Below are 20,976 nucleotides of genomic sequence, written 5' to 3'. Positions count from 1 at the left end.
CTCCAAGTCAATCTTCCATTATTGGTCCCTGTCAGAGATTGCATACTGGAATAGATGGACCTTTTTGGTCTGAGCCAAGAGAGTGCTTTTCGTCTACAAAATGTGTCATGAATAACAGGGCACACAGGGCTTTTGGAAGCCTGCAGAGGATAAATAATTAGTAATTAGTTTGTATTTATATACCACTTTTCACAGCTCTGTCAGGCAGAGCATGTGGATACCACATCGATGCCAGCAAATATCCAGTTAAAAGGGATACTTCTTTTGCTAAGGAACATTTTGGTCACAGTCCTCCTTGCTTACTGCTTCTATACAGGAGTTTGTGCTGATTTACTCCATCTTCAGCTCTTTTCTTTAAGGGATTTCATCTTGTGCAGCTGATGGGCACGTGAGATGCAGCTGCTATCCTAGAAATGATACATCTACAGAGAGGAGAGTTATTTATTTCAGTCTCTGGACACCAAACAGTTTGGATCTGGGACTCCAGAGCTAACAGTCAGAAAGAATCCTGAAGGGTGCTCTCAGTAAGTGCTAATTTTTGTCTTGCTGATGTGAGCAGTTAAGCATCACCTTAAGGGCTGCTGCCACAGCCAAACTCAGATCTTCAGTCCTGTGCATCCCTGAGTCCTCGTTTCACTGGTGAGATTGCACAACATTGGCACCTCTTTACCATTGTGGCTGCTGAATTGGGTGGTGTCATAAATGAGATTGATCTGTCCTGTTATGTCAGAGTTTGTGCACTGCAAATATCAAGAAAGGCAGGAATCTGAGAGAGGGACGTGGGAGATGAGATTCAATTCTGATGATTCAATTCTGATGATGTTCTCTTTGCCTTCAGCATGCTGAAGATACAGTCAGTGGGCCTTCATCTCAGCTCTCCGCTTCAGAATGTGGTGTTATGTTCCAGCAAAAAGCCGTGATGTAGTCCCACTGCTCACATGCTGTCATGGTGGTTAGTTAAGAATGGGACAAGTGATCCATCCACCCAGCTCTTGGTTTGACTCAGCCTTGGAAGTATGTCCATAAAGGGTAACCTTTGTATGCATCCCTGGGCTTTCAGGAGAAAGAACCGATTACATGTGTAGCTTTGGAATTCAGTTTTTTAAGTCCCTTCCAGAGGACAGCAATATACTTCAACTTCATTTCTGTGAAACATCCACATTTCTTTTAAATATAACTGAATTCTGAATTTCCTGGTTTTATCACTTTTGCTCTAAGAGAAAGCAGTATTGTCCACATGGTGGTTTAATCCTTAGATCACCTAGCTGTAGCAAGGTTCAGACCACTGCATGCTGCTTGTGTACAGTTTTCTTGAACAGGATACTCATGCTCTGTTCCTTTCCAAGGTGTTTGCAGAGGAATTCCTGTATTCCTAATATTTTGGACAAGTTGCTTTTCTTCCTTTTCAAGCTAATGAAGAAACCCTGAAGTGAATGAAACTCAAAGCAGTACTGTTTTTTCTGAATCTTTAGGGAACTTGTCTTTTCACACAGTAGCAACCTCCCATTTTTAAACAAAATAAACATTTCCATAAAGCTGGTTATGCTAAAGCTTCCCTTAAAGTCAGTATGGAGTTCGAGGCATTTTCAGAAATTTATTTGAGGTATCTCGCGTAGTTTGACCAGATAAAATTTAACCCAGATGTACAGTAGAATCCTCAAAGTTAATTTTAAGGAACAGCAAAATAGCTGGCTTCTCTCACCTGCACATTGGATCAGAATAACCACCATAGCTGTATTTTACATTTGAAAGTTGCTCTGTAAAATCCTTGTGCCATTTCACTGTTGAGTTTTCCACATCTGTTGCTAGCTAGTCTCCAGTGTGGAAGTCAGTAACGCTCAGCAGAATTTTACTGTTAGATGTGGCACTTTGTTTGTCCCTTGTCTCCACTTAAGACAAGGCATCCGCATTTGTTCATGCACAGTTACATCTGAGGAATGTCTTCTTTGGGTAAGGCTATGTGCTGTGGCCTGGGTCAGAATTTGTAAGGATGAGCTGCTCACTCTAGCTTGCCTGTCCCTTCAAAAAGCACAATCTCCCTACAGCGGGGACTGTTTTGGATTGAGAATGATGCTGGTGGGTACCAGGAGCCCAAACTCCTAACAGAGCTTTGTTCTGAAGATGGCTTCTTGTCCCATTCTATCTTTCGGTTTTGCAGACAGATTGGATTTTATCTATCTGACTTCTTCCATTCCTAGCACAAGGTGGCACTCTCCTTCCAAGAGAAGGATTTCTCAGCCCTGCAGCCTGGCTCTCTTTAGAAGCTAGTGTGTATTTGTTACAAGCTGCATGGCCCTTTATTGCTTTTTGCTGTATGATATCCCAATAGTGCATCTGAATGGTACACGGAGAAGAAAGCAAGCAGACCAGCAGTGAGCTGGAGGCAGGATATGATCCAAGTTACAGAGCAGTGCTAGCCAATAGGGATCAGGGAATAATTTGATGCTGAACACAGCTGTGCTCTTGATAGCTTTATTCCCTTTGCATTCCACTATGAGGCAATTCCTCTGTCAGTGCTTTCTAGCCTTATCCATGCCTGTTTCTTTCAGGTTTCTGCTGCTTCCATTAGCAGAATAACTGCTGGGAGGAGCAAGCAGGCTAAGCAGGTGGCATGTGCTACTGCACCTCACATTCAGCTGGTAGCTGCTGAGAAAGTTCTTGGTCAAGGGCAGGTACTGGGGAATGGAACTAGGGGGGGAAACAGGAGAAAGAAGCAAGCAATACAACGTCCTGTTGTTTGCTGAGTCTATAAGAATCTTTCTTGGTTGAGATCCAGCATTAACACTTGCCTCAGGAATGCTGCATGGATTCTTGGAGGGGAGAGGCTGTTGGTGGGTCTTGCAGCTTCCAAACTCAAGTGAGAACAAGTTGACTGATGCTATCCTGCTGCTGTGCAGTACTTTTAAGTCATTATTTGCTCAGGCTTTGCAATTCCTTGCTATGTGTTAGCAACAGTAGGGAGATTCTGGCTATCTAGTCAACGTCTCTCTAAGGCTGATCTCTCATGCTTGGTTTACTTGATATTCTTTCCCCACACTGCAAGGTATTTATTATCTGAACCAATCTAAAAGATTCATTTTAATGAAATCTTAATGGAATCTTTGGAGGAATACAAATTGTGAATTCAATACAATAGCTAAATACTGTGTGGCCTTCTGCAGCCTTGGCTCTCAAGGCTTGTTACTGTCACAGAAACTGAAGTCTCAAGATCGAGAGTTGCCAACAACGTGCCAGTAACCTACCATATTATCACACTGATCTTTGAAGGAGATCTGAGCTGCTGTGCCAGGCTTATAGATAGAGACAGTGGGGCACAAAGGAACTGGCTTCCTTAACGGCGCATAGAAGAGAAGTGTCAGACACTGATCTCATAAACACTGCTGTCAGTGCAGAGAAAAGCCCTGGTACTCACATGTCACACTCTGTATGGGTTCAAGTGTTGCCTGACTGAAGAGACAGGAGACAGTGTCAAACCTGAAGGTATGTGGCCGGGTTTAACCGGTGAGGAAATAATCATAGATACCAGCGGGGCACAGACTTTGTAAGCAGAGCTCTTCCACAGCTGACTGTGAGAAGTGCCTCTGCCAAGGGAGACAGGAGGGAATGTGCGCCCTAACATTGGGCACCCAGTTTCCTGAATGAACTTTGGTAGAGGTGGGTTTGTGACAAAGATGGGCTATATAGCGTGGAGTCCGAGGCACTGGCTGCCATCCTGCTCTGCAGCCCCAGCAGCAAAGTTGGCAGTCTCTGGGGTGAAGGATCAGTTTGGTCTCAGCCAGCTGTAGCAACGTGTTTCGGTGCCTGGGAATCAGGTCGCTTGCTTGCCTTGTCCAGGGAGGCTGCAATATACTTTTTTTTTAATAGTCTTGAACTTTCCTACCTTGTATTTATTGCTTCTCCTGCTCCTGCGTGTCCTTCATGAGATTTGCCTTACACATCACCAAAGAATTTGAAGTTTGGCTCCTGATCTGCATTCTGTAGCTTGTCACCAACCTAATAAAACTCTTCAGGGCGTGGACTTGTACTTACTATGCAAAATTTTGTATTATTATGAGTCTTAAATTAGGTAGGCATAACTCCTATTGCTAGAACAGTAAAATAGTTAAGCAACACTTCCATTTTATTGCTTGTAGATGCCATAGAGGGATAGAAATTTTCCTCTTTTATCTTTTATAAAAGCTTTCCATCTCTTCTCCCCATATTCAAGCCTAATATAGTTTCTAAAAAGTGAGTCCTCCACCACTTTTATGCTGCCATGCAGTTGCATTCACTAGGAATGTTTCTAGGCAGATTGGATTTTTGCAAAAGAAATGGAGTGCCCCTCACAGAGCCCGGCTCCTCAGCAGCTGGCAGGCATGGGTGCTGCAGCACTTGAAGTGTAATATCTTGTAAGAAGGAGGAGTCCTGGCACTGCAAAACAGCTGTAAAGCAAACAGGGAACGGCTGCAGTTCTTAGGACCTTTGCTGATTGAATGGTTGCATGGTGTGATGTTACTTAATGAGCCTCTTAGACTATTAAGAATCAGGCAAGGCTTTTTTTTTTTCCCCATCCTTGCATCACCAAGATGAAAGCTTCCACAAAGCTGGCACTGGCACAGACTGCACAGCTGGACAAGGTGAGTGACAGGTCATACTCCACAAATGTGGAAAGGTTGTGGTTTTTTTTTCACAGTTCTGCCACCGCTTCTTGCTTGCAGGCAAATCTTGTTCCCTCATCTCCTCTCTGTGCATTGTTCTTTTCATTTTTATTTGTGTATTCTTAAGTTATAAGTTTGCTGTTGAAAAGTTACTCGTGGATTTAGAAGGAAGAGGTTAAAGAGGCGTTGGTCTTGCACCAGTGTCATTCAGTATGGTATGTGCTCATGCATTGTTAAGCTCAGCAGAACCTTTCTCCTCTCTCCCAGTCAGACTAATGCTGCATTATGTGGGTATTTACTGACTGCTGTAACACATCATTTTTGAACAGGTAGATCTTAGCTTATTGCAAGATCTTCAGAGCCAGATTCATTGCAAAGATTTTAACTGATCTTAGGAATCCCAAAAGAGCAAAGGGTAGGAAGTGATGCGTATTTCTCAGTACAAGAGTATATTTTAAGATTTTTTTTCCTTCTCTTCACTCACAGGCAGTGAGGTTTATTTCTGTGACTAAAAACATCAAGCCTTTCTAGCACTCGTGATCTGTCCTCTTCCCAGAAGAGAAGCATTTGTACCCCCAGCGTTTACTGACAAGTGCTCGCGAGTGCTGCAGTTCTTGGATGCTGGCCTATTGCGCAAATATATGGCCAATCCCACTGGCTGAGATCAGAAGATGCTCTGGGAGGTGCTTGGCAGCAACACCACTGCAGGGAGAATAGAGCGCTGCTGTTGTCTGTGCATGCGTATGCTGGAGCCCGGAGGGTACAGATTCTCTGGCCAGGACAGCCATGCTCAGAGGAGCAGCACAGGGACCTTGAACCCTCTCTGACCGGAATAACCTGGCAAATGCAGGCACTGTCTGCCCTGAGCTCTGTGGGTCTCTTGTTTCCTGGAGCAGTTTGGGTTGTGATTTTTTTTTTTATGTTTTTCCTTTTGCCAGTTTCCCCAGGAGAGGGAGCAGGCCGCACAAATGATGTCGGGGGGGAATGAACCAGCTCGCTGCAGCTTTAGCTAAAAGGCATTTGTTATGTTGCTGTGAATTCCTTCTTTCTTTACTTTCCTCATCTTCAGCTGCTCTTCTTTCACGTTTACTTGTCTTATAGCACTCCTGTACCTTTGTGCTAGCCTTTTGATGCTGATACTCTGTGAAGCATGTGCGCAAGCTGCATTCGCCTCTTTACTTTTAAACTGTTTCTCCAACCACAGTACAGCCCAAGGGTGCTTCTGACCTACAGCCCATTTCTGTCTCACTGGGCCCTAAGTTCAAGCCCGCTTTTCTCAGTGCTCCACTGGTCCCTAAGTTCAAGCTATTTCCTTCCTGGCACTGCTTTCCTGTTCCTTTCTGATCTGTGAGTTGCAGAGAGGCAGCTCAGAGGCAGCTCCTGTAGTCGCTATGGTGATAATGATGAGACAAAGCAGGATATCAGTTAACTCAGGAATTTGGGTTGCTCTGGTGAAAATCTCCTTTTCATACAAGCACTTAGCAGCTTCCAGAGGCTTGCTGCTGCTTAAATACATGTGTGGAGGATGACTGTCTGCCTAACAGTCAATTATATTTCCAGTAACACACGCATAGAACACCAGAGGGAAAGTTACAACTTGTGGAGTTCAAAACCACTGCAGTCCAAGTTTCTGTCTTTATGGTGTGTGTTCTTTTTGTTGTATTAGGAAAAGTTCCAAAAAATGGTAGTGTGATTCCTGCTGAAAGAAGGGTTTGTGGTTACTTGCTGACTCTTTCTCTTGTTCTTTCGTTCGTTCTTCAAGTAATAACCAATGGAGGATATAACAGAGCAAACCTTGTGATAATTAAGCATCTGCTGCATTATATCTCAGTACATTCGATACAAAAAGATCTACTGACACATGCTGAGATTCTTAGTGCTGCTGTAAGCTGAACTGTTCTGGGAAGTTTTCCAGGGAACAATGGGCAGAATTGTCAAGGACAAGGCAAGGAGGACGGTGCGACGTATCTGCTCTAAAAACAGTCCTGGGAAGCTGCTGGGGCAGGGAGGCTGTCCTTAGCACTGGCTGGCCTTCGCAATCTTGTTAATTTTTATCTTGATGTGCCAGCAGGAAGATTTATGAGTTGGGTTTTTGTGTATGGGTGTGGATGGATGACCCTGAAAATAAGGGAAAATCCTGGGCAGTGGATTCTGCAGCGAAGACATAAGGTTACGCAGCTATTAAGGGAGCAAGATATGCACTTGTGTGCTTGGAGCTGCTCAGCTCTGGTAAGAGCACACCCTGGGATATAAGCAGTTGTTTAGGAACATGGCTGTGGCAATTACATCTTTGCTGTGTTACATCTCTGAACGTTTGATACAAGGGCATCTCCAGGCACACGCTGTGATTTTTAATGCAACTGTCAGCTGAACCACTCTGGGAAATTTTCCAGGAGTGGAAATTCCCCACTCAGGGAAGACTTCCAGTGAGCAAAACTGTGAAGGACGGGATAAGGAGGATGGTGCAAGTTATCAGTGCTAACAGCAGTTCCAGAGGATTACTCTGTTAAAGACAGAGTATGAGAGCATAGTTTCTTTTAGGTCAGTACAAGTAGGCATGACCAAGTGCTTGCAAACAGCTTGTGTTCAGAGCACCCCCCAGTACAGTAAGTACTCCAGTTTCAAAATCTCTAGGCCTATGCTTTAGTCCCCATTTCTGTACGAGAATGAAGCAGGATGTCAGTTACAAAGCCATGCATGCCTGTTCGTAGAGTAAAGTTGTCTATTACCCTGAGCAGTGTTGCAATTCACAAGGCAATACTTGGAGTGTGATGGTTTACTTCTCCAGAGTTGCTCTGTGTTGTCAGTGAATGTTATCTGGGCCTGTCGTGTCATCTAGTTCATGTTGATTTTGGAGCCTGGTGGGTGATGCTATTCTGTGGTCAGGGTAAACAGTTCACACCGCTGCCAAAGTTCGCGACAGCAGGTCTGAGTTGTCATCTCTGATTCCAGTTTGCATTGACAAAATGGCATTGAAAGGGGAGGTGAGTGAGGCAGTGCAACTCCTGTTGATGTGTCCATTCAAAGGGCAACATGAGAGTCAGCTGAGTGTGAGTAAATTCTCATTTATGAGTGCCTGACCTTAGACTCTGGACTTCCTCAGCCTTGAAAAATCCCTGCAGGGCTATGGAATTACATGTTCACTGAAACAATGATGACTTGAACTTTGCTATAAGCAAAGTTATAGCACCTTGCCTACCTCAGCTGCAGCACAGTGAAGCGCTCTGAGATAACTGCACGTGCCACCTCAGTTTAGAGGAATCCAGTTTGCCATCTCACCATCAACCTGTTGGCAAGTACCATCCCAGGGTCAATGCTCTCACAGAGCTTATCTGCAGGACTTTCTGTTCAGATGACGTCTCTGGGCAAGGAATTCCGGCTTCCTGTTACTGCTGGGTGTGCAGCAGGTTTTGTTTGTTGACAATGGCAATCTTTCAGGCTTCATCTTAGTGCCTTGCTAGCCCTATTACGTGGATGTTTCATTTAGTGGTTTGTGCTTTATGTCTCAAGTTTTCAAGTTCTTCTCAGAGGGCCTTCCCACCAGCAGACACCACGCTGCCTGAAGATTAAAGTCCTGTGGCACGTTGCGATAGCTGAGCTCAGCAGGTTTTCCAGGATTTCAATTTCATTGCTTTTAACAGGAGTCTGCTGGGGTTTATTTTAACAAGGAAAGAAAGCTATCAGACAGGATAAGATGTCGAAGTTTTGGATGAGGCCTCAGATGGGTTCTGGCAGCAGTGGACTCTCTTCTTTCTGCTTGGAATCAAATCCATATACAGAAAATGTTTCTATTCAAAGAGTTGTGATCCTTGTCTTTTGGAAAGGAGCCTGATTAAAGCATCACACAAGTGCTGTTAGGAGCAAGGGGACGTTTGGCTAGATAGCTCTTCTTTCAACTACAGCCCTGCAGAACTGATAGTCAGTAGAGAAGTTTTCAGATCCACTGTGAGACAGAGAAAGCAACATTATTTCTGAGAGCCCATGGGTGGCATTTTTCAGTAATGCCAGCTGGTATAACTGCTGCCACATAAACCAATGGCTGATTTGTCCCTGACCTCCACAGCAGCAGCTCTAGGCCAACACTGCACGCTCCATCAAACCATTCCCTCAGGCTCTGTAAGTCCTGTGCTGTTGTCCTCCTTTTGGGGCACTAAGAGGAAACGCTCTGACACCCCTGTTCTGAGAGCAAAACATGCACCCAGAGTGGCATGGGATGGTGCTCTAAGCTGCTAAACTCACTGTGCAGGAATAAAGCTGAACACCTTGAGAATTTCAGTGACTGTTGAAATTCACTGTTGGTGAATGAGCATCGCTTGTCCTCTTCGATACTTGCAGAGTAGTCATTGCTACTCTCAGAGTTGTGAATAATTGAGTTTTTGTGACCTGTTAATCAGAGACAGAAACGTGGCAGCTGACACTGTGGGCTTTCCTTGTTTCTGGTTGGAAGTACTGCATGTCCTGGTTGAACGTAGCCTCTCACTGAACCCCTTCTGCTCTGTTTCTCATTTGCTGCTATGATCAGCATGCACAAACCTTTTCATTATGAGCTGAGGAACTACATAAGAGCCACTTTCCTTCACCCAGAGCAGGAGTGCAACTTCTTTTGAGATAGAGCAAAAACATTGGTCCTAGAGCCAGGTTTGAAGGCTTTGTTGTCAGCAGCTTCTAGCAATTTCTTTCAGCCAGTCTTAACCTATTTTTGGAGCCTCTGAGTCAGCAAGTGAAACAACAAAGAGGCTGTGCAGCACTCCCATGAAAGATGGCAACAAGAGGAGTGGGAGATGCAAAGAAAGGCACAAGAACAAAGCTGAGTGACCTCAGTAGGAGAGGAAAGATAGGCCTCGATGGCCTAGGAGATGGAAATGCAGTAGATCCTGGCAATGGAAAAGGGAGACCTTGAAAAGAGTAAAAGATTGAACTGTAGTGAGGAACAGGGGGACTTCTGGGATTTCCAGCCATTTTTTTGTGCAGTGAGTCAGAGAAACGCATGCACTGTGTGGTGGAAAGCAGAAATTCAAGAGTAATAGGAGTTTTCTGTTTTCTCTCCCCATTTTATGAAAGGTTTGCCCTCTCTAAACTTGCTGACTTCTCTAAAAGCTACTTCTTAAGGAGTAAGTTTTGCAGTTCCTCAGATTGTGGACTTTTAAGCATGTCAGTATAATGCCTTTGCTTGGAGAAGTGTTGTGCAAAAATAGACATCTGAGTTCTTTCAGCTGGTAAATCAGTACTGCATTAAGGGGAATTCCCCTCTACAAGCCAAGGCATGCCAGATTGACCCCTCCTCTGCAGCTTTGTGTCATTATCCAAGCCTGTGATATCTCTCATCACCTATGAAGTTCTAGGCTATGGTGGACCAGACCCGCCACTGAGTGAAATCAGTTCTTCCACTCACTTAGCAGAGTTGCAGAAGTATGTAGGTTGGATGTCCCTGTGCTCTTGAGTCAGTAAAACCTTGAAGCTACCCTAATTTGTGCTGGTTTTGTTCCGCTCTAGGCCTAGCGGTGGCATGCAAGGGTTCAGGTGGCTTTCTTCCCTATTTCTGTAAGTTTACTCCAATGAAAGTGGAGGGCAGGCCCAAATTGCCTTGCTTTATGAAGAGGAATCTTTTGTAATCCAGGAAGGGCCATGTTACTGGTCAGATTCTGAGCCTTGGAAAGGAGAAGTCTGTAAGCAACACAAGTGAACTTGGAGATGAGATAGGGAAGTCTATTGGCTGGTGCGTTTCCAGAGTTTTACACTGCCAAATTGGCAGCTGGCTCTGCGTCTGCCTCCTCCTCTAATTAACACATCTGCACTTCAGGTCAGATTTAATACCAGCTGTGGTGATTCACAACTTTCACTTCCAAAAGTGAAGTTTCTCATCCAATTATAAATGGGCAGAAGACATTTCTTTCCAGACACGTTACCTGTCCAAAAGAGATAAGAATTAATTGGATGGGTGGAGGTGTTTCATCCTTAGAGGAGTTTGGGAATCTTGCAAGGGAATGTTTTCTGATAAAATATACATCTTGAGGATGTGGCAGAAAAAAGGGCTCCATACCATATCTCCCTGTTTCCAAGCAACTTTTTCTGGCTGGTGGAAGTCGTTAAACAGATGGACTGCAGGACTCGGTGTTGTGGAAGAGACCATCCTCTAAAAGCAGCCTGCCTCCCAAAGCCACATCCGGACCCAGAGCCCGTTTGGAATGGCACCAGTATATTGCTGATTTGTGGGATTTCCATTTCCTGTGACAGTTTTTCCTCTGAAAGGAAAGCTGAGGTTAAGACTGGGAGTGTAAGAGATTTTGCTTTGTGTGGAGCCTCTGCAGGAGAAGAGGGGGGCCACTGTAGCTGTCTCAGGGAGGCAGTGGGCAGGGAGACCATTGATACGAGAACCGCAGATGTTTCCTAGAGCGGGATCTCTTGAGTTCCTGCTGGTGAAACATTCCAGGCATTCCTGCGCCGTGCTGCTAAGCTCACTGTATGAGCAGCCTTGGCCAGTGGCTCTTGTTCAGTCATGTATGTGTTCTTAATGCTGGCCAGTTCACCGATCCATCGCTCTGATTAGCAAATGTATTACATGGGCTAGCACTGCAAGCCATGCGTTTGCAGGTGTGATGGCAAGAGGAGTTGGATGTGATTTCAGTTTGTTGTTGTTGTGAACAGACCTGCCAGAGGCAGGGTTTGCAGTGGGCTACACACTGCACTGCTTTGGTCTCAGGTTTCCTGGGTGCCTTGTGCGTACTCCAAAAACTGTAGTTCTCCATGGCCATCCCCCCGCTTGTAGATGCTGTGTCAAGCTACGTTTGTTCTTACTGTAAGAAGTAGAGATTGACACCGTCGTCTTGGGGCTGACAATCTTGCAAATCATCTACTTGAGTAAGATAACGTTAAATACTAAAAGCGCTAAGAAATCCTTCCCCCTTCTCTCACCCTCCCCACCAAGTACTGAATCTTGTCCAAAGCTGCACAAACAGGATTCTGAGATAAAGGCCATGGGTAAGAATTACTAAAGCAAACAGAGCACGGAGTGGTTTCTTGAGGGACCGGCCTACTCAAGGCCAAACGGTGGGTGTGGAAGAACACACCTTACTGAAAAGAAAGCTGACTACATGGAAAAAATATAACGTAGAATAAATAGAGCCTTGTCCAAGAAGCCTGTAATATTTTAATGAATTTGACGTAACACAGGAAGATAATCATACAAGTGCTGTATACCTCTGTGGAAAGTGTCTTCACTAGGATTTCAATAATGAGTAGCATGAAAACCTCTAGATACAGAGGGGTTCTGCTCTGCTTGGCATGATGCAGTGCAACTGAGTTGCTCAGAGTTAAGCAGCTCTGGCAAGGAAACCACATGTTCCACACAACATTTCTCTCTTCCTTTAAGCGTGCTCTAAGACAATTTACGATTCATCTGCAAACTGCCTGGCACTGAACACAGAGAGAAGAGCAGAAATCCCCTGAGGTACCTCTTCCCTTCTGTGCTGTCCATAGCCAGCCCTTCTCTAGCTGTACAGTCCCTGGGGACACATTAGTTCGGTCACCCTGTGGTGCTTGACTATTGGTGACTGGCTCTGTGTCAGGTTTGTTGGTTATTGTTTTGTTTGTTGGTTTGTTTACTATTTTTGTCACATAGATGGAACCCACGTTAGAACATTATCTGCTATTGATGTTGGCTACATTCTGATTTAAATTAAGTCCCTGATTTTGATAGCCTGTGAACAAAACTTGAGGGAAATGCATGTATGGAACGTGTTGGACTGCGTGGCTGTAGTTTTAGTCCAGTAACACCTCAAAAACTCTTCATTTTGCGGATTTTTCTCCTGGAAGTGTGTGTAGTCTATAGAGTCAGTCAGTGATGAGGGCTGATGGCTGCATCCCCTTAACTTAAGGCTTGTTTAACTTTCCTGAGCTGTTGTTAGGCTGCAGATAAGGTAAGCGTTATCATTTTAACACAGTCTAAAAGAAAAGGAGAGAGCTGCCAGATTCTCTGCTGTGTTACTCTGCCTGGTGGCAGGGCTGTCCTTCACGGTGATCCCTTGAATGTGGTTATAAGAATAGTGGAGCTTTCTTTTGTTTCAGCCAAGAGCAACAGCCAAGCTGAAGCAGAAAATATCACCCCTTCTGCTTTTGCACACACGTGCTGAATCTTTGTGCTGGTGCACTGATACTTCTCAACTTCTTTCTTCAGACAACGAGGGAACACGGAGACCTTTGTCCTTCCCCATACAACCAGGCCGTCATCTTCATTTTAGGTATCTACAAAATCGATGTGTATATCAAAGTTACCTCATCCAGCTTCCTTTAATAACCAAACAAAAGAAATCGGCACTTGTTTGAAGAATTTTCAGGTATTGGTGAACCTTGCCCTTAGTGCTGTTGACTACACAGTCTGAGCTGAGCTGAGATAGAGATGTCTGTGGTGAAATCCCACCCTGGGTGTAATAAAGTCCCCTCAGGTTTGTGTGAAATCTTGGGACTAAAGTTGTTTTTCACTATGAGAGGAAGATAAGGAGCATTGGAAGACTCTAAATGAGCAATCTGTTGTGAACAAGAAAGTCCTGTTAAGGTTGCAACTCTACAGAGGTTACTCTGAGATGGATGACTTTTGAATGGAGGAAAATAACTGTTAGAGACCCCTGCTGATTTCAGTGGTGGGGTGGGGGAAGGGGGCAGGGAGAACACTACAGGCATTGTCACTCATTTCTACGGCTAGCTTGCTGGAGAGTATAGCCTTAGGACGCTGGTGGAAAGGCCCTGTAGCGCTTGCCAGGAGGTGAAAATGAAAATGGGGTTTTCCAGGGGGGCAGGTGGTAGTTGAGTAGCACTTCTATTTCTGTTTTTAAGATCACTCTGTTTGTTTTGAAGTCATTCTGGGAGGGAGCTGGAGTTCTTTTTGTGGCTGTCAGCTGGGTTTGAACTTTAACTGAGTGGTGTCTTTCAGTAGCATCAGGCCATGCAGCCACAAAGGAATGCTTCTGAGCAGCAGTAAGGGCAGCGTCACTGAGGCCACACTGACAGGGCAGTTGTACTAGCTCCAGAATGGCCTGACCCAGGCTGGGCTGTCACTGTTGGGCCTCTGCCTCAGATTTCCTTACTAGGATGGCTGGGGCTCTGCCAGGCAATGATAGCTGCCACACAGGTGTGGGAACACTGGTGTCCTCTCAGGACAAATAAAGACCCAAGCCAAGTGGGCTAATGGCAGGAGGGAGACGGCCTGGCTCAGTGTTCTGTCAACATGTTACATGGCACTCAGTTAGTCTGTGATTCCCACATGCTCCATCAGTTTGGTAAGCATGTTCCCTGTCCTTGTGGCAAAACCTTTTTAGCCATGATCTTGGCAGGCCCAAATGGAGGAAGCCTCTTGTGAGGGCTGAAATGGGACCGTTTCATCCCTGTCCCAGAAGAGGCCCCAGAAGAGTCCAGTAGCTGTTGGCTTGGAGAAACACTGGTCTTAAAAACCATTCCAAAACAACATGGGGAAAAAAATCTGTCATTATTGCTTGGAAGAGCTTATATATATATTTCTTTTTTTTTTTTTTTTTGAGATCTCTATAAGACAACCCCCTGAAGACCTCAAAGTAACACTGCTTTAATGGATGTTATGCCTGGAGTCAAAACAAAGATTTTTTTTTTTCTCTGTTAGTGTGGAGGCCTGTCATTACAGTTTTTTGATTACATGGTTGATGAGCTAGAACTATTTCTCTCAGCAGAGACACTTGTCCATCCCAAACATGCCTAGAACGTACAGGTATTAACTTGCATATGTCCCTGCACAGAAGCTCTCTTCTTCAGGGAGAAAATATTATAACTGTGGTGACAGCAGTAAAGAATTTCTCCCTTTCCCTGAACTCAGCACAAGAGAGGTGCTGAGAGGGAATTGCACAATCACTGCCCAGCCCTTGCTTACAGTACTTTCCCTGCTCCAGCATTGCACTGAGAACTGTGAAGTGGCTGAGGAGATTATTTTCAGAGCAGGAAAGGTGCACACTTGGCACAGAGTGGTGCTTCTTGAGTTTAGTTCCTAAATTGGTCATTTGAGCGTGTATCTGATGCAGCTGTCATGTTGCTGGGTACCATGTAGAGCTGAGATCCCTGACATCCCACAGGATGAGAGGTCCTGTATGCTGATGGATGCCTGATGCTCTTTCTGGAGGGTAGGCTGACCAGGCCCACGCCAAAGGCTGCAGAGAAGCTGGGGCAGGTCTGCGTCTAGCCAAATCCTACCCCAAAAAGGAGGCTTGTTTTGAAGAGAACTGGCAAACTGAATTTCTGTGGAAGATAAGGCAGCTTCTACAGAGCAAAACAGAATATGGCTAGCGACCAGCTGGAAGCCAAGAGATATTTGTTTCTGCCACAGCAGCTAGATTGCAGTGGCAGAAAGCTCCATAACGTTAACTAGCCTGTCAAACAGCAGAGAGAAGGATTTCTTACACAATTCAGAGCAATATGCTAGCTGACTACAGATGTAAGGAAAGGGTTTAAAATTGCACAATGTGCTGAAGAACGATATAAGTGGGGATTTTTTCTGACAGTTATTGGCAATTAGGAAGAACTGAGAGATAACTGTATTCCCTCTGTCCTTCGTTCATCAGGTGTGGGGAGAATTTATGTAAGAGACAGCCTCAAGCACAGCCAGTACAGCAGGCCAAAATGATTCTGTTGTCATGCGTGGGTTGTGTGTGTGGCAGGTAGAGTCTGCGTGGAGACTGTTCAAAGAACAGTGGCTTTCTGCATTGTGAAATGCATTTCAGAGTAAAGGTGTCACCTGAACTATACTGTCTTGGGCTAGTTACTCTGAATTCAATGACTAGGTGGTATTGGATAACAGCAACAATTAAGGCCAACAAGCCCGAGCAAGTGCTTGAGGGGTATTTATTTCCAACCTTTTACGACTTCTCTAGTGGTGGTGATCCACTTACTTGCACTGGTTGGAATGGAGCATACACGCTCTTCTCTCTAGGTTGCTGACTTTGGGCTCACTGAGATGTAAGAGTCCAGGAGATCTGAGAAATCCATTTTGATTTAGGTATGTAACTGTGAAATGCATCCAGAAGGGTGTCTGTGTTCCCCTCCCCGTTCCAAAGAACAATTGGGATTTGGGGCTAAACGAAGGAGATGTGTGTACTGCAACAGATGAGCAGGTTGCCAGTGGGGATGTGGCTCACAGTACTTCGTGTTAGTGTAACAAGTGGGATGGGACACTCCTTTTCCCTTGTGCCCTACTCTCTCTGATGAGGGGTTCCTTCTATTTCCCAAAGCGTACAAGAGAGTTTTTAATTTTATCATAAGTTTCTTTCACCTCAAATTCCTTCCTCTGTATTTTTTGGTTAGCAGTTGTTACAGCATCTGTATGGCAGAAAAGGCTGCATGTCCCCTCTGCCTCTGCTTTCTATGTGCCGTAAAAATAGCTCATCTCTCACTCCCCTATTCCTAGAAGTTGCACCTATCTGCAGTGTAAATTATGAAATAACTTAGCTTGATACCTTTTGACTTTTAGAGCATCACAAATAGGTTCTGATACGGTCTCAAAAGTGAAGGAAAAATGCTCTGTTCCTCTGGATTCAAACTGACGTGAGCACTTTGATGTGAATCTCACATGGGCACGGAGGGAGTGGTTCTCTCTGAAGTAGTTCAGTCTGCACCTGTAACCTCTTAAACTGCAGCCATATCTCTCCTGTGAGCCAATATTTGCTTAAGACTCGGGCATGATTTATATGGGAGTCGTGGTGTTGCAACAACTGCTCTGTTACTCAATAGGATTCCCAGATGACTGGTTAATACATAACAAGGCAGCTCCGTAAGTTCAGCTGGTACAAATTCTCATCAGAGTGGAAAGGAGGAATTCTTGACATCGTATCATATTTAATTCATAAAACTATTAAATACCTGTAATGGAGTACAACACACTCCAGTTAAACTGGCAGAGGGTTTTGTTCTGGGTTTGGTTTTTTTGGGGGAGCGGGGGGAGGGTGTGAATTTGTGTTAATTATTTAATGACAGTTTACTAATTGTCATGTGTAATTGTGTCATTCTCCCGGGTCAACATGTAAACCAAGTAGGATTAAATGAGTTAATTATAAAATGCCACAGCTAAAGGCTCTGTGGTGTGCACCATGACTCCAGTAACGATTAGCAGTGTGGTTAGCTCTGAGCCCAGGCGTAGGTGTACCCTGCATCACTGTGGTGATGCATGTGGTTACCCCTGCCTACCTGCTGTCCTCACTGATGGGTTCTGAATGAAGCCCGTTTGGCTGATATGCAGTTTCACATAGAAGTCTGCTCCCCTTATTTTATGTCAATATGTCAATAAAAAAAAAGATTGAAAAATCTGAAGGCTGTGCAATAAGCAGATGTTGTTCATCAAAGACACTAGGACAGAGGACCGACTTCACAAGTGCCATCCGATCTTGGAAATTTAGAGAGATGTATTTGCTCTACAAATGGAAAAGCTGAGTTAAAACTCTTCAGACAGCCTAGTAAATCCTCATCGTCTGTGTTAAACAGACAAGACCTACTGTTGTGTAGGTTTGAGGCTAAAACACCTGCGAGTCAGTCAGCTGGTCTCTCACTGAGAATGCAACCTGAAATGTTTTAATGCCTCTGCACTGCTACTCCAGTATTTACTCTCTCTGCTCTTCAGCACGCGTATGCTGAAGTCCAGTGATCGCTTGGTTGGCAGGCAGCTCCCTGAATAATCGTACTGTTGCATGTTTGGAAACATTTTCTGACTTAATGACCTTTCGTTAACCTCAGGCTGCTCGTTGTTATCACCAAGGAGGAATTAATGTGTCTGTGTGATAGGGATTGCTAAAGCTACATGGCCTGGATTGTGCGTCTTGCCTGTGGTTCTGCCAGGGGAGAGCCAACCCTTACTGCTGGGCTGGTTCCCAGGAGATGCAGACACCTTGATCTCCTGCCTTCTTACTCAGCCGTGGCCACTGTGGATAAAAGAGCTCTGACAGCCCCATGGAAACAGCCAGCTAGAAACCATGCTTTGGCTTAAGTGATAAACTGTGCAGGGGTGCTGTAAAAACTATGCCATTACATCTACTTAAACAGCAACCAAGTCAAAACTGTACTGTCCGGGATCCATATCTGGAATCCACCCATTCTAAAACCGAACACCGGAAAAAACTGCAGCATGCTTGAATAACCAGCAGTACTGGAACTGCAAGTTCTGTCACAAATCAGTTATTTCAGCTTGGTGTTAGTCCATTGCTATGCATACTTAGCATAGCAATTTGTTGCATAATACGCAAAAGAGAAGGAAAAAATGATCATTTAGAAGTCTGAGTCATTTTTGGATTAGTTTGTGACCCCCCTCGTGGTTTAGGCCAAACGTGGACTTTGAAATTTCATAGGAACTCATGCACGTTTTTGTTTTCCTGCTGGCTGCTATTCATGAATACAGCATTTGCTAATCTGAGCGTGTTCTTGGATCTTTTTGTATAGTATCTAAACATAGTGCATTTACTATCGTGCTAATAGCAGTGACGGGAACATGAGAAGGAAGTCCTTTAATTGGCTTTGCACCTGCTCTGTCTGGGGATGTGTTCAGTGCATGCTCAGGTTCCTCATGGCCTGAGCAGCTAACACATGCAGTGACAGCGCCCAATACGCTGCTTCAGTGCATTGCTGTCTTTGTCCTTTGTTATTCCCTACAGTCTTTTGCCAGAGACCATTACTGCATGCACAGTGTTTAATTCTGTGTTGTTTTTCTTTTCTCCCCAGCTAGCACATCCTATCTGCATCGTGCTGATCCACTTGCTGTCAGGAGAACTGGTCCCATCTTGGGCAGCCCTTATGGGGTTGGGTTATGCCCACACTGGGCGATCCCCCCATGTCTCTGCATGCTGCACACCCCTCCTTTGGCCTATGGGAGATAAAGAGAGAGCTGCTTCCGTGCAGGTAGGAACCAGCTGCTGCAGCAAGTGTTTCCTTCTTTAAGCATAGGTCTGAAGCTGGGGCTGTACGTAGTGCACTGCACAACCAGGAGATTTAAAGCTGCTTTTTGTTTGTTTGTTTTTAAAGAAATAAGAAAACAATTGGTTAATCCTTACTGTATTCTTGAAACCTTTGGGGTCCTGAGAAACTTCCTCAGCTGGGTTTCTTCAATGAGGTGAAAATGGTGTGGAGTATTATTAACTTCTTGGTAAGGCTGCTTTCTGGTGTAACGCTTCCCTTACGTTAGTGAGATATGTATATGCTGAGCCAATTCCTAGAGTAAATCTTCATCTTTAGCTCTTGGGTGCCCTGTCAGATGTACTTCAGGTCCAAAGTTGCACCTCGGGTTTGGCTTGCGTTTTGAGCTGGGAATTAGGCAGACACAGAAGGAAAATAAAGTGACCTCTGTATGGATCATCTCAAATTTAGTCTCAAAATTCTCTCTCTTAGAGTCAAACCATAGATGTTATACCAAATTCTTTGGGTGAAATATTCTGCTCTGCCTGGACTACTCAGTGTCTGTTTTAGCATGCGCTATCATTGCTGACGACATGGACCTGGAGGAACGCTATCCTCCAGGAGCCCATTACTGTCACAGAGAAGAGGAAGGTGGGACAGCAGTGTAGCCTCTTCTGCAGTTGCATGTTGCCTAGGTGCATCTTCAGACCCTCACAGACTCTGGCTTTCAGAGTGCCACTTTTGGATGCTGATGCAAGGAGTAAGAAACAGCAGCCTTGGTATTTGTTTAAAATTCAACAAGAGGCTTACCAGACATAGAAGCAAGGATTTGAAAAGTGAAAGCAGGCTCTGTGCCAAGTGCAGCTTGGACACAGAACTAGACTGAGAACATTTTGCTAAGGCAAAAGAGAGCTACTGTGTGGGGGTGAGCCAAGAGGCTGAGGGACAGAGACAGCCCTGAACTCTCACCCACTCTTGCAATGTCTGCACAGCTCCTGTCCCAAAGCCTCCAGCCTCAGCCCGGTTTCAGAAATGGGATTCACAATCTCAACAGCAACCTGTTGCTGGTACGTAGAGAATGCTTATCAACAACTGCTAAGTCATCTGCAAGCTTTTCAGCTGATATAAGTATCTGCATCCTTCTGCACAAGTGTTGTTCTCTTTGTGTCTCTGGGTTCTCTTCTGGGTTTAGCTGGCACTTGATCTTGCCAGTAAAATCTGATGCTTCTTGCTATAATAATGAGAAAGACTCGGGAAAGAAAAATTAAGTGTTTATGAGTCAGAATTCTAGACTTAGCTCTTTTGTGCCACACTAATGCAATTGGAGTGAATAAAATCATGCATCAATCCAACCGCAGTTCTCTTTGCTGCAGATCTACAAGTATTAAAGAAAAATAAGAGGGGAAAAAAAAACAACAACTCTACAAAGCTTTACTAAATCACACAAGATAATAAAAACAAATGTTTTGCGTTATACTGTCAAAGAAAGAAAAAAGACTTCTGCCCTCTCCTGATTGAGTATTTCATTGCCTGCATCCATAACCAGTGAAAAGTAGATATCTCCATCCAGGCTTGTTGAAGAAGCGCTTCTGTTGCTGCAAAGGACATAGTGGATGCACTGATCACTACGTTCTGTTAAGCCACTGCGTGGTCACAGTATGAGAGCTGAGGGAAAAGTAAATTACAGAGGAAGGCGTGACCCTTCTGTGATGGGTAGCTGTGTATTTCCGTGCTGATAGCCAAGGTCATGCAAACTCTCAAGCCTCTGCTCACCCCAGGGAATCTTAGTTCAGGACGTTCCTTACAGCACAATTAGTCACTCGGTGTTTTGTCTGTGCCCTCTCTCTTCTTATCTCACCATTACTTCCTCTGCTTTAAGGCTCATGTATCCAGGGGATGCGGGCAGCTGGAGAAATATTCTTTTAATGAGCCTCATTTGTTAGGTGCTACTGTTGATGAAACTATTAGATGGAATCAAAAATTGAACATAGTTACAGTACCTATGTTTGCTATCTACAAAAAAAGTGTGCTAATGCAGCTTGGTTGCTATGGTACAAAAGCTGACATCAGGAACACGAAGATGCATTTGCCTTTTCGCAGTACTTAAGATGGCAGGCTCGTTGACTAATCTGGTGGGTGGCATACTGCACTGTTACTTAACAAGGTGCTTCTGGTGCACGAGAAATGGAAACAGGGATCAGTTGCTGCTTAGAATGTAATCAAGTTTCTCAAGTCTGATTCCAGTGTTCTGCCTGTCCACTTTGGGAGTGTTTGTACTTAATTCCTTTCTTTCATTATTTTTTTTCCCCAATGCCTTTTTCAGTCTATTCTGATCTTAGCAGAAGCCTTAGTTCTGTTCAGTTTGACTACATGCATTACTTAAGTGTAGTAATTCTTAGGAGCAAAAGAAAGACCACGTATACAGGTAGAAGGAAGAGGTTGATTTTATTGT

At 44.6% G+C, this 20,976-nt stretch overlaps 2 protein-coding genes across 24 annotated transcripts in view; both read left to right on the top strand.

The window, feature by feature from the left end:
• The window catches only part of CHKA (choline kinase alpha), a 47,077-nt gene that overhangs the window by 3,148 nt on the left and 22,953 nt on the right, over positions 1-20,976 (top strand). For 2 of the 5 annotated variants that reach the window (XM_046942359.1, XM_046942354.1), the window contains exons 1-2: positions 4,446-4,616; positions 18,354-18,530. In XM_046942359.1, coding sequence (XP_046798315.1) covers positions 18,439-18,530 — 92 coding nt within the window. In that variant the 5' untranslated portion in view covers positions 4,446-4,616; positions 18,354-18,438. Of the gene's footprint in view, positions 1-359; positions 525-838; positions 1,015-4,445; positions 4,617-18,353; positions 18,531-20,976 lie in introns of those variants that run through there. The other 3 variants (XM_046942356.1, XM_046942355.1, XM_046942358.1) reach the window with 3 other exon arrangements.
• Positions 1-20,976, top strand: part of KMT5B (lysine methyltransferase 5B) — a 54,650-nt gene that overhangs the window by 26,732 nt on the left and 6,942 nt on the right. For 13 of the 19 annotated variants that reach the window (XM_040701739.2, XM_040701735.2, XM_046942335.1 and 10 more), the window contains 3 exons: positions 360-524; positions 839-4,616; positions 18,354-18,530. The gene's annotated coding sequence lies outside the window, so the exon portion shown is untranslated. Of the gene's footprint in view, positions 1-345; positions 525-838; positions 4,617-18,353; positions 18,531-20,976 lie in introns of all 19 variants that reach the window. The other 6 variants (XM_040701734.2, XM_040701737.2, XM_040701736.2 and 3 more) reach the window with 4 other exon arrangements.

This window comes from Gallus gallus, chromosome 5 (assembly GCF_016699485.2).
Source record: "Gallus gallus isolate bGalGal1 chromosome 5, bGalGal1.mat.broiler.GRCg7b, whole genome shotgun sequence".
NCBI classification, from domain to species: Eukaryota; Metazoa; Chordata; class Aves; order Galliformes; family Phasianidae; genus Gallus; species Gallus gallus.
The sequence above is the reverse complement of the archived record's forward strand: the minus strand, read 5'-3'. Positions and strand labels throughout refer to the sequence as shown.